Source organism: Lethenteron reissneri, chromosome 52 (assembly GCF_015708825.2).
Source record: "Lethenteron reissneri isolate LAM-NWPU_2019-01 chromosome 52, ASM1570882v1, whole genome shotgun sequence".
In the NCBI taxonomy this organism is placed as follows: Eukaryota; Metazoa; Chordata; class Hyperoartia; order Petromyzontiformes; family Petromyzontidae; genus Lethenteron; species Lethenteron reissneri.
The window spans coordinates 9,003,167-9,019,655 of record NC_083830.1 but is presented as its reverse complement, the minus strand read 5'-3'; the positions used below and the strand labels follow the sequence as shown (position 1 = coordinate 9,019,655).

General features: G+C 52.2%; 1 protein-coding gene across 2 annotated transcripts in view; it reads left to right on the top strand.

Annotated features, from left to right (window-relative positions):
- The window catches only part of SLC12A7 (solute carrier family 12 member 7), a 97,438-nt gene that overhangs the window by 51,553 nt on the left and 29,396 nt on the right, over positions 1–16,489 (top strand). For both annotated transcript variants that reach the window (XM_061573118.1, XM_061573120.1), the window contains exon 2: positions 12,038–12,079. In XM_061573118.1, coding sequence (XP_061429102.1) covers positions 12,038–12,079 — 42 coding nt within the window. The remainder of the gene's footprint in view (positions 1–12,037; positions 12,080–16,489) is intronic.

Genomic DNA, 16,489 nt, shown 5'->3' with positions numbered 1-16,489 from the left:
GCGGTCCCCTCTTTGTATATTTAATTCCTTCCCCTGCCCTTGCTTTACCGCCATCCTTGTCTCGCCACGGTGGCAAGATGTTAACTACCTCGCCTGGGATACAGGAGGTCGTGGGTTCAATCCTCACCCTGACGCCTGCTGCTGTATTATTTAGAGTTTGCGTGTTTCTTTCTCCCCGTGGTCGTGTGGATTTTTCTCCGGGTCCTCCGGTTTTTCCTTCCGCATTTAGAATCAACGTTGCTTTTAGAGTATTTGGTTGGTGCTATAAATTTCCACGGGCCAGGTCGATTCTGAAAACGATCTATAGAGCTCGGTGGGCCTGATCTAGTAAAATAAAATGATTTACTAGTGCTTTGAATGCCTTTCTTAGAAAAGCACTTTATATATGAACGGTAATGTATTATAAGTATCAATGTAATTATTATTCTCTTGGGTTATGCAAGTGCGTTTTAATGACCGGGAGCATGGCCATCATTGAAAGCAATTCAGAACAGTGCTCGGGCAAGCGTGGAGGGAGCTACAACTGAGAGACAGCGAGCAGAACACAGAGAACAAAAGCACATTGGAGACATCATCTTGGCGGTATTAAAAAAATCAAGCAAGTCTTGAGCAGGATATGGCTCGAAGGGATGATGTATGTATGTTGAACTTCTTTCGCACCGTACGTAGCCAACTGTGCGAAACAGAGGTGCGGGCAGGGAGGACAACGAACTCAACACAAAGTAGTTTTAAAGAAATTAGTTTGTCAATCTAGATGATTTGAAAGTGCATAGCTCCAGTGGCTTCCTAATATCGGAAATAAAGAGCGTTCCAGACGGACGCAGAGCAGCGCATCTGAAAGCGCCACGCGATGATGCGGTGACCGCCGGCGTTGTTTGACGACCAGCCAGAATCTGCCGCTGCTGCGAGGACGACCGAGGGAGGGATGGTGGACGACGGTCAAGACTAACGGAATTACGCTGCGAGTCGCTGCGACAATGAAGGAAAACGAGTGGGGCTTGGGCTTGGACGCGTCCACGGCCAGGAGGGATGGTGGACGGCGTTCAAGACGAGGGAGCGGCGGCCGAGGGAGAGGAACGCGTCCGGGACAGCTTTGTAGCGCGTCAGATTCCTCCAGGATAAAATGAAGATTCTGATTCTGAGAGGTGTTGGTGGTGGCGGCTTTGGGGGGGGGGGGGGGGGGGGGGGGTGGGGGAGGCCTTCATCCAGCAGTGGATTGAAAATGGCTGACGGTAAACGTCAGCAGAGAGTGACGGTTACATTGCGCGCAAACATCGCGCGGGGTCCAATTGGTCAGGGCGGATATGTGACGGTCAGATATGCGACGTCGTTACTGCATAATAATAACTCTTCATATCGCGTGTGTGCATGCCCAGGTTGTTGGCTCTGCCTTTAAACGAGTCACCGTGGTAGACTCGTAGTGTGTGTGGCCGGGCGTGGTGCTGGCCACTCCCTTTCCCCTGCTGCGCTATGCGCTGGCCTTAATAGCCGCTCCATACCAGCACTTGCCCCAAAATCCTACGCAGGCTACACAGGGGTTCTCTGTATTTGTTTCAGGGGGAGTGGTGGCGCCACGATGCGACCAAACCTGGCCACTATGCGAGCGCCAAGTCATGTCCTCGCTGGTCTCGGGCCTGGTGCGGTGTGTAAATATTAGCGCTGGTGACACGAAGGTGGCTGGGCACGGTGGCTGCCATGCCACCCCCGTCGTGCGCCGTTCTGGCCTCAATAGACACTCGCTTGACGGCACTTTCCACCGACGTCTGTTGAAGACTATATGGGGGATCTTTGTCTCTTTTACACGTGACAAAAATTGTCTCTTGAGGACCTGACGCAGCGGCGTAAATCTCAGCACTGAGACAACAAAGGTGGCTTGGCATGGGGCTGGTGGCCCACACTTTCTCCGCATTCACTCGAACCAGCGGCCTCTGCTCACCAAACAGCTCTTGCGCCAACAGTCTATGTAGGCTCCAAGGAGGGGGTGGGGAAGGGGGGCATATTTGTCTTTGTGCCTTCTGGCTTGAGAGCCAGACAGACTTTCGCTCCTTTGTGTGAAATCACAAACAGAAACCTTATGGAGAAGGCCTCTGCGAGACGGTGTGGCGGTGGTGGTTGTGGTCGGTCTGTTTGTCGCCGCAGGGTGCAGCCGTAGCGTGCATGGGTGCATGTGGGGAGCATCGTGGTGGTGGTGTTAGCGGTTAGCGCGCTGCGCTACGAAGCCAGCAACCCGAGTTAGATTTCCCGCTCACGGCCAACACCGGCGACGATTGTCTGAACCGGTCCTGGGCCTGCCCCAGGTTTCAAATGAGTACCTGCTGCGGTGTGTAAACATCACCACCACAAGGAAGACAAAGGCGGCCGGGTGCGGTGCTGGCCACCCCACCAAACCCCCTCCTCGTGTGCCGTTCCAGCCTTCATAGGCGCGCTGCTCGCTAACAGCACTTGCCCCCCAACAGTCTGTTCCAGGCTATACGGGGGATTTTTTGTCTTTGGGGAGCGGTGGCTCAATGGTTGAGCTCGCTGCAATCGGAACGCGGCTGCCGAGCTCGGTTCCCGGCCCCCCCCCCCGGGGTGACATTGGTGACGAGCGATAGCCGAGCGACGGTCCGAACCGAGCGATGTCCCGTGCCGGCCAGCGTGGTGAAGTACGGTCAAACGACTCCTGACGGCCCAACTCGCTCGCTACATGGGGAGTGGAGGGGGGCTTTTGTTCACAAAGGCAAAGATCCCTCGTGTGTAGTCTTTAATGGCCCATTGGGGCAAGTGCTGTTGTTCGGGATCACCTTTGATGGTCGGCACTGCACACATCCACACCAAGACAAATCCCACACCCCCCTCCCCATAGCCTGAACAGACTTGTGGGGCAAGTACTGTTAGCGAGCACCACACACACCGTACGTTGATAATTGTTTTTTTACCCTTTTATCTGGCAACAAAACTGACACTTTTTTTCCAAGGAGTCATGTTTGTATTGACCACAATACCTGCAGTCGGAATGCAAACAAAAAACATAACTCTGATAATGCATGCACTGTCCTTAAAATTGATTGGTCCACACCCGAGACAGCTTTCCTTAGAGCCGAGTCTCACATGGTGTTGGACCAGATGACGCCAAAAGGCGCACAGCCGTACGTGTGTACAAAGACACGCACGTCCACCTCTACGACAATGATCCACTGTTCGTCACGTTGACACGTGGATTTAATTATTCAGGGGTTTTCTATCTTTGGCTCAGTTTGTTTGGCATCTCGGTTTGTTTTTGCTAAATCCAGGCTACCGCGTTCTGCTCGGCAGCCCGTGGTGTTTGCGTGTCAGCTCCCCAGGTTTGGGTCCCTTTCTGTTTGTGTACAGTGACAGTCGGCGCATTTTTTATATCGTGCAAATAAACAAAAACTCAACGCACCGTGGCCCCGACATTGAAAAAAAACAAAAGAACGCCAACGTTTCGGGCAATGGCCCTTCTTCATGGCACGCGTTGGCGAAAGTCACCTTGCCTTGTTACAAAGTGCCGTCTTGACAAAGATCAACGACAATTCCTCATTGTTTATAAGAATACTGATTTAGAATCGTCCACAGCTCGTCAATCCACTGCTGGATGAAGGCCTCCTCATGCTGAATGGGGGTTGGGGGGGGGGTTTGGCCATACTTCACCACGCCGGTCAGTGCAGCCGAACGAGGGGGGACAGTGTTAGTGAGGGACTGCTGTGCCGTTGTGATCTGGGACTGATGTTGTTGTTGATTTGCTGCCTTGCCCAAGTTGGCATTTAGCGTTGAAACATCGTCAGGAATGTATGTGCTTACGTAATTAGTACTCGGCGTGTACTTTATTCGTGTTTTAATTTTCGTGAGCCGCTAAACTTTTCTCCACTTTGCGCTCCTTTCGTTGTTTTTGTATTGTTTGTCGTCATAACTCGCTGACCCCCTGTGATAAAAGGGGCTTCAGAGCTCATCGGATTCCTCCTGCAGACTAAATAAATACGGCGGACGAAGAATATCCGTCTGGTTAAAAAATAATTACTTTCTTAGCAAGTGTTTAACAGCGGTGTTTGTTTAAGCTTATGTGTGGACTCCTGTCCATTACCCATAATCCTCTGTTTTATGTTACAGGATGTGGGGTGCTTAGCACAATGTACTATCCTTGGCGGGGGGGGGGTCCCTCTCTCTTTCACCAACCCGCACTTAACCAGCGCGGTGAAGTATGGTCAAACAACCCCCATAACCAATACGGCGTGGGGAGGCCTCTGTCCACCAGCGGATGGGCAAAGGAGCAAGCATATGTGACAAAATACTTTCAGATGATTAACCTCGTTTAGTTTTTCATTGCTATCAACAATTAACCTGGGCTCCTAATCTGCAAGCCAAGTGTGGCTTGACGTGGCTTATCTACTCGGCAAGATGCTTTACCAACAATAAAGCTGCAACCAGCACCAATGATCTTCCGATTGGCCCTTGAACCCTGCTCGAGCCATATTAATCATTCGTCGTGGCCTAGCCCAGCTCTTTTCCACTGCTCGACGAGGGCCGACTTACCACGCCGGTCGCTTGGCGAGCGCGGGTTCGGTAGAGTGCAGGTGGCGTAGAAGCAGGAGCGTGGAAGTACAGTACAACAATGGATTTTGCTGCTGTGCCCTCTGCTGCCCACAGCGGCCCACAGCAACAAACCGCTCGGTGCTCGGATGGTCGCCAGGCGCCACGGAGGCGAGATGTTAACTACCTCGCCTGGTATACAGGAGGTCGTGGGTTCGATCCCGCGTCAGCGTTGGATCCCGGCCGTGACGCCCGTGTATTTGGAGTTTGCATGTTCGCGCTGTGGTCGCGTGGATTTTTCTCCGGGTCCTCCGGTTTTTCCCCGCCACGTTTAGAATCATTGTGCGTTTTGAGTATCTGGCTACTGCTGTGAGCTTTCACACGATGGACCGCTTCATTGGGCTATCATTTGTGATGGTCAGTAGGGCGCTTCTGAAAAACGGCTACACGGCTCAGTGGGCCTTACCTGCTAAAATACAAATACCGTGAAAATACTGTACACTGTAAAGTAGGCTCGACGCAGTCCTGGCTTCGGTGCGATTCCATGCTCGGTGGCGATCCTCCGTAGGAGTGCACCGATGTTACGGATGTCCCCCCCCCCCCCACCATTAAACGCTTTAGAATATAAGAATATAAATAAGTTTGGGTCACAAAAAAACGTTCGTCATCTCTTCTCCTTTGTTGGCCTCTTCCCTTTCTCTCCGAACAAAAGCGAGGCGGGCCCGGAGGAAGGGTCGCATGCGTCTAATCGCATGCTAATTCTATTCCTCCCTTGCACGCCAGGTGGATGTTGAGAAGCAGATGGGGGGGGGGGTGTTGGGGCGGGGGGTCTCCTTTGTCAGTGCGGCCGCTCAGACAGAGCCCGACCGAACGCCTTCCCACAATCGAAACTTTCTCTTTCTTTTGTTCGCGCGCGGGTAGCTCATCGGGGCATTTGGGGTCGGCCGTCCGCTACCTTCCCCGCGCGCCGCCGGGGACCCCGCTGACAATCCTCAAATTGTGCCGGGGTTTATTTATTATTTCTTCTCGCGGGCAGCGATAAGATTATCTTTTGGAAAATATTGGAAACACGCTGCTACGGAAAAGCGAGCGCTTGTGAAACGTTCGTCGAGTGGCCACCACGCACAAGCACGCACACGCACGCACAAGCACGCGCGCGCATAAAACGCACCACCGAGGAGCGCTTGTGTGTTCTAGACCGAGGTAAATTCGCCGTGCGATGTCGCGGTCACAAAATCCGGTGGTTTTGTCGGGAACAAATAAAACCAAAATTCGTGGAATCCGCAAACAGCTTCTTGGCCGCCACTTCCTCACGGAACCACGGGTTTGGGAACGGCTGGCATCGGGAGTTTGGAATGAGGGAGTTTATCCAGCTCGTTACACGGACCATCCACGGTTGTTCGACTGGCTGTTCCACGCGGAGGAGATCCGTGGTGCTGCGTGAACACAGCAGCAGCAGCATCAGCAGCAACAGCAAAAGATGCAAACATCAAGACTGCAGAGAAGAGTTCCGCGTCCTTAAGGAGCGAACAAACAAATGGGGCTGGGTTGCGAGCTGGTTCTGAGCTAGCTGTATGTATGTTGAACTTCTTTCGCACTGTACATAAGCCAATTGTGCTAATCGGAGGTGCGGAGGTCACGGGAGGTCTCTCCCATGACCCCTTGCCCGGCGAGCCTTTCACACTTCACATGACCTCAAAGTGCACCCAGCCTGGAAAATGCACTGCGGTGAACAGTGGCTGTTGACGTTGTGGTGTCTGTGTGTGTGAGATCTGTGTTGTCTGCAAGTCTCTTGTCAGATTGTGACCCCCCCCACCACGGGTGAGAAGCAGAGTGTATGGGGCTACAAATAGAGACTCTTAGGGGGGACTTGAACCATGGAATATTCACATTAAAGTGGGCAAGGAGGAAAGCATGCAATATATTACACTTCATAAAATGTATACGTAAGGATCTGCTTTCATGATTACTTGAAGCTCAGGATCTGGGAGCTGGGTGGGAGCTGCGTGAGAGCTGGCAGATGTTTGAGAGTTTGGAGGAGGGAGATTCGCCAAGGCATCAATGCCCTGTTGTTCATGATCCCAGCGACGTGAGTTTGAGTCTGTGTGCAAATTTCTTAAAAGCTTCAATTTAATTTTGTTTGTACAGGTGGGAATTCAAGGGTCCAGGGTAGAGTCTTTCCGATCTGGGTCACCAAAAACGAGAAAAGCTTCACAAATAAAATAAAGTTAACAACGAAGCACAAATAGAAATCGGTGCAAAAACAGTCGCTTCACATGAGGCATCGACATTGTTTGCACAAACACAGAGCGACGTTACGCAATAAATTCCCTCCAACGCAAGTCACAGCACGATAAAAAAAAACAGTTTTAGAAAAACGAATCCGATGTAGGGTTCACCCATTGTGACCGACGTGTGCAATCGGGGACGAGGATATGCACACGACGAGTGACGAAAGCAATCGCGTGCGGAGTTGGCCAAGGATCTTGCAATCGAGGATCTTACAGCCCCACTCTCTTGTGGCTGGGCAAGCCAGGAAGGTCGCGGGTCCAGGGCCTGAACGAGCCCTGCACTCCACTGGCACGGTGGCGAACAGCGGCATGTGTCGGCGGCTGCCAGGTTTCGCAATCGGGCCCGCCGCCACATGTAAACGCGGAGCGTTTGTTTTAGGCGTGCCGTAGAACGTGCGACGGAATGCCGCGCGTAATTATAGTCTCGCAGAGCCGGTTGGCGCGTGTGAGGACAGGGGGCGACGAGCAGTTGGTGCGCGTTCGAGCACGCTCGACTTCACTCCGTACGTGCAGTTAACATCTCGCCACCGTGGCGAGATGTTAACTCCCTCGCCTGGTGTGCGGGAGGTCGTGGGTTCGATCCCTGCTCTGACGCCTGCTGCTGTGTATTTGGAGTTTGCGGTGTCTTTCTCCCAGTGGTTGCGTGGATTTTTATCCGGATCCTCCCTCCCACATTTAGAATCAACATCACGCGTTTTAGAGCCTATAAATTTACACGCGATGATGATAAGCCACTTTTGTTGAGCCACATAGCTCGGTGGGCCTTACCTGGTGAAATTAACATTGTTGTTGGGTACGATTCGATGAATGATGAAATTTAATGAATTGATGTCGCTCGACTTGAGCAAACTAAGCAAAGTTTGTGAGCCCCAAGGACCTAAAGGAGGTGAAGGGGGGGCTGGTTGTGAACCAAATATCAGCTCAGGTTACGACAGCCAGTGATTAATACGGGGCTCAAGAGTCTATTAGCGAGTTGATGCTTGCAGCCCGATCTCCAAATGACTGTATAAAAAAAACATTGCGTAATATTTGGATTGATTCCAGATCCAAGAATTGTTTTTTTAGAAATAAGTTTGACCACCATGCCACGGAAAATGACTCCGTGGCAGGGCGTGTGGAAAAGTGTTTCCTTCCCGGCCCCACCCCCCCCAGCATGAATCAGATGGCGCTTGAAGGGAACTCTGAAGTAGCTCTGTGACACCCGCTTCTGCGCGCCCTGTTCTCTTAAACGTGGGGGAAGGTTGCACTGCTGCGCTAGAGATCCGAATGCATTGCTCGTCTCGTGGGGCCTCTCGCATGGATGCAGTGAGTGGATGAGTGGAGCCCTCCGATGGGTTTTGGGTTGTACCGTGGGTTTGGCGTGACGACGACCCAGCACGGCTTCTCAACCACTGTGGCATGGCGGCCCCCCGCCTTCGAAGACCGCTGGCCCTGCGTCCCCTTACCTCCCTCCCCCACCGCCCCCCTCCCCGCCCAGGTTACTGAGGCCACAACGATACACACGGAGATCACGTGTCCGTGCCTCCTAGGCAACGCGGTATTTGGAAGGCATTAGAATTCAAGTGTTTCGTGTCGTGGAAGGCTTTCGTTCCACGTTGTGCATTTCGTGCCTTTCTGGCGCTGTACCGTGGCGCTGACGCTCTCCCGCGTGCATTATAAATTTCTCCTGCACGGTATTCGTGCCGCAGTTGGTGCCCGCAACCCCCCCGCCGCCGCCCCCCTTCGTGCCCCCCCCCCCACACTGCTGTTGCACAAATCGCAATTCCGTAGGCGTTTAGCGGCAGCCGCTGAGCGACGAGCGAACTTCCAGGGGATGTCTCGATGCTCAGGGCGGCGGTGCGCTGGCCCGCCCCGAGGTCGTGAGACGACGCCACCACCGCTGGCGGTAACGCGGACAGCAATTGGAGGGGTAGGGGGGTTGGAAATGACGGGAAAAAAAGGAAGTTAGTCAGCTGTTTGGAAGCGGTGAGCCGTGTTTGACTTGCGTGTGAACCGACTAATGGGCAAACGGTCGATCAGGTTCACGATATCGGATTTTGGGTTCGATCGCCGTAAATATTTACCCAATAGACCTATATCATGGATGATATTGGTCGCAAAAGCCGACGTGTCGATCAGGTTCTGGAACTCTGTATTGTCATCCCACCTCTCCGAGTCGATACTTGGTGAAGGCGCTGTGCTGCCGCAGTTTAGTTCACGCGAGCGCTCTTACGCGTGACTGTCATGTAGTTAGAGGGCCAGATATGCAAGAAAAACCACAAATGTTTGCCAATGTTTATATGTGAGTGGACGTCAGCCCACGTAGCCACAGAGCCATGTGGAACGGGTTCACTAATCGCCGACTCGGAGCCAGAATGATAGTGCATGGTACACCCCGGATGAGTGCAAGTCCTTCCTGAATTCCTAGTTCTGTCATTCTTAGGACTCGCCCATTACAGTAATCTCGTTGCTGCAAGTGAACGTACGTACGTTGAACTTCCAGCCGTGCTTATCGGAGGTGCGAAACCGCACACGAGCAGTTGAGAGGCCGAGTGACGCTGACGTGTGTTTGCACGAGTTTGAAACTTGCGGTTATTGCGAATATCCTCACCATGGCACTAGAGCTATAGGCTCTTGTCATTCGACGTAACCACCCCATATTCACAGTGACAGTAACCTTTATCGAGTGGAATAAATTGGTTTAACACGAGGCTCAACACCTAATGAGAGTTACAATACACTAATTGCAGAGACATGAATGCATGGTGACTGAAACCATCAAGGATGTACCACTATTACGCAGTATGGCAGGATATAGACATCGCATAGCCCAAATCAATGTCATTACCAAAGAAACAAGAACAACCTCGCAACAACCAGTCACATTTACTCATGTGACCACCAAGCAAGCAAAAATTCCGTAAAACACAAATAAAGACAATCAGGATTCAACGGCTTCCCCACAGAACAAATCTAAAGCACTTCGTCTAAAAATCTAAACATCACAAGAGAACGTTTAAATAAATCTTAGATGATGCTACGTTACGTGCTAGCTCGTTTTACTTCAGTTAGCTAACTGGCCCTCCGATCACGCCACACGAACAAGGCTAACGTAGGCGGCTAGGCCAGCTAGAAGGCTCCGGCGTGTCAAAGAATAGGCCCAACATGGCAAACTCGACATCTGATTGGTTAAAGAAGATGACAATCAACAGCATCGTCCCCATTTGCGTCAACAGCAGAGGGGATTCACTCGACATTCTGAAGGCCTCGGTAGATTTTTCACTCAGAGGCGTAGACGGCACAGGTGGAAAATCTGATTGGAGAAAAGCTCAAATTTATGAGCTGCACTGGAAGCAGCGCAACTGAGGGAAAGAGTAGCAATGTTATGACGTTAATAGACCGTGGTTGTTGTTTGACTTGCATCCCACTGGGGTTTTTGCACATTTTTGTGTACGGTGCTTTTTCTGCAATATTTTGCTGTCTTTTCTTGGATTTTCTGTTTGCACTCAGTCACATATTCACTTTAAGATGTTTTTTTGTTCGTGTTTTTGTTTTTTGTTTGTTGCGGTTGCACCCGATTCAAGAGCCGAATGGCTCACAGGGCTATACCTAATAAATGAACTTGAACTTGACTGATGGGAACGAACTTTGTGAAATACATAAGGCATTAATACAAATATATATTACATTATAAAAACTAAATTTTCTGATTCTGACAATCTCTAGGCCAGCAGAGAAGTCCTTACTGGTCCTGACGGTCCGCCTCTGCTCGTCATTCACAGACGCGATTTGAGTTAGCAAGTTCAGTGGTCAAGTTTCTTGGTCTCCGCTCAAAGTCTCACCACTGACTGGGCACTGGGACATCTACCGCCGTATTGAATTCGGTTTGGCACCTCAGTTGGTCAAATAATCTAACCACAACCCCACTATCCACACGGCATGGGGAGATGCCCCCCTCATCCGGCAGTTGATTTGATGAAAGGGCCTTACGTGTATTTAATTTTTGTCACATTCCAGCTCCGAGAATATCAAGAAACTAAATCCTGTTAGTTTTGGCTGTTGACAAATGGTTATGTTGCACGTTTTATCACAGGTTTCCTTTTTGGTATCATAGCATGATCCATAATGTTTCTTTTGGTGTCATAGCATGATTCATCATAGGTTTCATCGTGTGAATAAAATGTAGTGCCATATACCCTCCTCCACCCGACACGGCCAATGAATAAACGCGTCGCGTGAATAGTTTTTTCTTAATTCGCTCTTCTTATCAACGTGTTAGTTGGCTGTGTCGGGTGGGTGGAGAAGGAGACTTTGCGACGCGCATTTTGTCTCCACGACGACCTACAACGCAAACAAGAGCGCGATTTGCGTGCGCGAGCGTGTGTGAGTGTGTGTGAGTGTGGATCTTTGTCTTTGTGCGAGGAGCGGGGGTGTTGCAGTTAGCGCACTGCCCTGACGAACCCGTCAACCCGAGTTCGATGCCCGCTCACGGCCAACACCGGTGACGATTATCTGAACCGCTCCTGGGCTTCCCCTGGGTCGACTCGGCCTCAAATGAGTACCCGGTGCGGAGTGTAAACATCGCCATTAGGGAGACAAAGGCGGCCGGGCGTGGTGTTGGCGACCCATGCCCTCGTGTACCGTGCCGGCCTTCATAGGTGCTCGCTAACAGCACTCGCCCCAACACTGTTAAAGGCTACACGGGGGATCTTTGTCTTTGTGAGCCTCCCGTGTAGCAGTGTGTTGGTGGTGGGGGGGGGTAAGTGCGCCCCCTGCTGTGGTGTAAAGTTTAACACAAGCGGCAAATTGAAGGGAATTTTTTTCCCCGTGCTTTGCGCAGTCTGCGAATGAAGAAAAAAACCGGCCGTGCGCGTCAATTTCTGGTCGTCGATTTAATTTTGGCAAAAACAAAAATTCCAACAAAACGTCTTTTACGACTGTCGTGCAAATGATCCATTTCCCTCGGTGGCAGGGCGTGTTGGACAGCGCGGTACTCTTTGGAGGAAAAAGGTCGCTTGAAGGGCACTCCGAATTAGCTCTCTGATAGCCAACTTCTGCGGCCGTTCTCTGGCACGGGGACGTTGCTCTGCCGAGTGAGATTTCCCTGTGGATCGTCCTTGAGATGACGCTCGGAGTGCAATCGGTGGAGGGACTGTACAACGAGGAGGGGAGGGGGGGTGGAAAAAGACGGTGGGAATCCGCCTAACGCTGTTGCTTTTGCGCGTTTTTCTCTTTCGCAGAAACGAGCCGGCAGTTTGGGAACGAGTCGAGCAAGCTTCTAGGTACCGCGCACGCAACACTGCCGCACGCCGTCATCGGCCATGTTCTGTCCACTGCTGCTCGAGGGGCTGGCCACTGCTTTCGCCGTTTCTCGTGCTCCTGCGATGCCCACCATCCGTCTCGTTCCCGCGCATGAACCGATCTCGTTGCTCCATCTCCGACGGTGCCTTCCTGTCCGGCGAGCCCTCTCCCTTTGGGCTGTGATTCCATTGCGAATCTCTTCCATCGCCCGTCATCATCATCATCATCCGTCATCGTTTTCACCGCGTCGCACGGCGCTTTCAGATGCGCTTCTGCGGCCGTCTGGAACGCGCTCTTCCCTTCGATATTAGGAAGCCACTGGGGCTATGCCACTTTTAAATCGTCTAGATTGACAACTCTTTTTTTTAGAACTGCTTTTTTGTGTCTAGTTTGTTGTATTTCCACCACACCTCCGATTCGCTCGGTTGGCTACGTACGGCGCGAAAGCTTTCCAGACGGCCGTCTGAGCGCATGTGAAAGTGCCGCGCGATGATGTGGTGATCCGTGTTTGTCGTTGGATGGGCAGTCAGAAGCCGCCGCTGCGGGGTTGTTGAGAGGGGAGAGCAAAGCAGGGGATGAGTCCATGGGGAATCTTGAAGAGAGGGGGTGTGAGGGCATTCCTGTCAACCCCTTGTCAGTGCCCTACCTTACTACAGACCAATTCAGACCTTATTGGTCACGCCGTGCCCCTTTATAAATCTCAACGTTCATCCTACAAAGTTCCATCACAAGCGAGAAACACAAACAAATAGACAATCACCACTATTACACTCACCACTTGTACACTCACCACTAGTACACTCACCACCACTACACTCGCCGCCACTACACTTACCACCACAAACCTGTCAACCCCTTATCAATGTCCTACCTTACTACAGACCATTTAAGACTTTAATGGTCACCCCGTGCCCTTATAAAGCTCAACGTTCATCCTACAAAGTTCCATCACATGGGAGGAACACAAAAGAATAGACACATTTTTTTTGTTTTGCCCGTATTGAAACAGCTGTACGCCCTATGGATCTGAACTCAATTTCCGCATGGACCTGAACTCAATTTCCCCGTACAAGAATGCGGGCTAAACCGTATGGGTTGACATCTGTACGAGGGTGATTTCATCTGGTATCTGGTATCTGGTGCCAGATTTGGAAGCCATCGGGACATAATCGGAATGATTTTCAAATGTTTCACTCCAGATAAATCCCCATGAGATGGAACATCTCACAATAACGTTTTTGCAGGATGGGTCGCGTCAATGTAACTGTGCTGTACACACCCACCACCTCCACCCGGCACAGCCCATTAGTAAGGTTTGTCACGTGGACAAAACGTGTCACTTAGTTTTTGCAAAAGCCACAACGTTTATAATTGAGTTAACGTCGTTTCGCTGGTGATTTACGACCAGCTTCATTGTGCGTTTTGCCAGAAGCATGAAGATGTCCTCCTGTATTCGGTCGTGTGGAGGTGGGTGTACGCACTGCCGGATGATCCTAGTAGCAAAAGTAGCTACATATGTAGCTACGGGCCCAACTCTTTCAAGGGTCCCGCGCTGAATGCTTTCAAGCTATCAATTCCGGCTCAGTGATTCTGCACTTCAAACTTGATTTGAAGCTTTCGTTACTGCAGGAATTCATACTCTTTGATTCTTTCGGTAAAGTCACGTAGGTAGAAAAATAAATAATAGATCACGGCGTTGGGGGCCCTTGTCCGTGCACCTCTGGGAAGATGTTTCCACGTTAGTGGGGCAGTTCCGTGTCCCGGCTAGCAGGCTAGCAAGCGAGCGAGTGAGTGAGTGAATGCGTGCCTCTGTTGTTATTGTTGTTTGGGCTTTTGTGGCTATGCGGTCGCACGCACAGAATACAAACGGCGCCACAGCTTGGCCCTCTAATGCGCGGATTTTCCCACGTGCGTGCGTCCCGTGCGTGCGTTCCAGCGGGCGGGCCGGTAACGTGGCTCCCGCGCAGCTGCTTGGCTTGCGTGAGAGTTTGGAGCGGCGAGCCCGGGCGGACGCCGCCGTGAGTTGTTTACGTGAAAGTGACGCGCGCGGCGGGGCCAACAAAACCCTCGCCAGGTATTGTGGAATTGTTCTCCTGGCTGAAGCTGGACACCCCCCGCTTCCAGGGGGAAGCGAGGCTCCTATGCCAGCCCCCCCCCCTCCCCAGGCACCGCGCTCTCTAAACAATGCAGCGCCCGCAGGTCGATGTTAATCCGGTACAAACCAACGCAGACCGGACCTGGCGGGGGGACAGCCTTGGTTAGCGATCCCAAGTCTGTCTGCGTGTGCGTGCCGACACGGCGGCGTGGGCGAGAGTTCGCGAGCAGATGTACGGCGAGCTCTCCCTGGCAGAGAGGTTGGCGCCGTTGCGCTATGAACCTGGCGGACCTGGGTTCGATTGTCTGGGTTCCATTCCCTGGGTTCGGTTGCCGGCCACGACGAACATCAGTGGCGAGCGGTGTGAGGATTTGTCGACTCCCCGAGTGCATTCTGCCAACATTGTCACTGGGGAGACAAAGGCAGCCAGCCAGGAGTGGTGCTGGCCACACTAAATCCTCTTTCACCGGGCTGGCCTTAATCATCACCACCATCAACTAATCATCGTACAAAGACAATGGTCACCGCGTTGCACACTTTCAGAAGGGCTTCTGCGGCCACCTTCCGATATTAGGAAGCTACTGGGAGCTATTAGGAAGCTACTGGGAGCTTTTAAATCATCATCTAGATTGAAAATCTATTTCTTGGGAACTGTTTTTTGTATTTAGTTTGTTGTGGTTCCCCCGCACCTCCAATTAGCGCTACGTACGGTGCGAAAGAAGTTCAACATGCATGCATACGTACAATCCACTGTTGGATGAATGCCCCCCCTCCCTTCATCCAGCGGTATATTAGACCCCCCCAGCGATGTAACAATCCGCCGCTCCATCTCCGCGGCGGACGTTCCCCCGGGCGCGTTCCCGACCTTTTGGCTGCCGCCACCCAGTTGTTATTCCCGACCGCCGGCCCCCGCCACCGCGGCTTCCAGCGACCTGCCGACATCACGGGTCACTACGACGTCCGATGGGAACGCAGGGAAAGGAGCGTTGGGGAATGCAGCGGGCGGGATTTGTTGCCAGCCGTGTGCCGGCTACCGTCGAACCGATGGTGAACCCAATTTATACTACCGGGTGAACCGATGCAGCGGGGCGACCGATTTTCATAATCAGAATCGGACCAGAATATTTACACCGGAGGAATCCGACGAGCTATGAAGCTCTTTTTCACGGAATTTCCAGTAAGGAGAGGTCACGAGCGGACTCGCGGTTTGTCATCGCCACGCGCTTGCTGGGTTCCGTGCGCGCGGTGGTTATTGGGAAACAGGATCGGTTAACTTCGGTGGCGCCAAAGGCACATTCTGTCCGCGGGGCAACGGCGACGGTTAAAATTAGGCCGCAAAATCTTTTTGAAGGCTGTAGCTTTGGCAGGCGCATGGTGCCCGGCACCGCGGGTTGCTACTTGCGCGCTCGGATTTGCCGTGGGCTGGTGCCTCGCAGGTGGAGCGGCGGCGCAGCTCCACGAACCCGCGAAACGTGTTGGTCGCGCGGCCTCAAAAATGATGAAGTCGTCGCGCTTGTTGCACACAAAGCGTTTGGCACAAATGAGAAGCACAAGGAGGATAAACCTTGATCACGTGAACTCCGGTCATCATCCTCGCAGCAGCAGCAGCGGCGGTTTATGGCTGGCCATCGAACAAAATTGGTGGTCACCGCATCGCGCGGCGCTTTCAGATGCGCTTCTGCGGCCGTCTGGAACGCTCTTCCCTTCTGATATTAGGACGCCACCGGGCTGCTACGTACTTTTATTAAATATAGATTGACAAACTCATTTCTTTAGAGCTGCTTTTTTGAGTTTAGTTTGTTGTCCTTCCCCCCCGCACCTACGTACGGTGCGAAAGAAGTTCAACATACGTACGTACTAAGTCGACCGCCACCAGACCAGGGTGTGAACTCGCAACCTTCCAACTGCGAGCCGCGCGCGCAACACACGCTGCCACTGAACCGCTCAAATCTTTATCCCTAAAAATGTCAAATTCCTTCCCGATCGATTCCATTCCTTCGACTGGTTCAACTAAGCGCGCGAATTGTTGGTGTGGTTGTTTTTTTCTCCTCTCTCTCTGCATTTGTCGTCACGTTTTTTTTCTCCTTTCGAGATTTCCAGGGGAAAACAACGGAACCACCTGGAACAAGTAAAGGGTTAATGATTAAAATGGGGGGGGCCCGCAGGTGTAGTAGGTGTACAGGGGTGGGGGGGGGGGGCGTTTTATAGGCAAGCACGCAGGGCGGGCGAGAACAGTCGACAGGGCCGCCCGCTATGACCACCCGACGCGTCTGCGAATGCCACCTCCTATACGGTA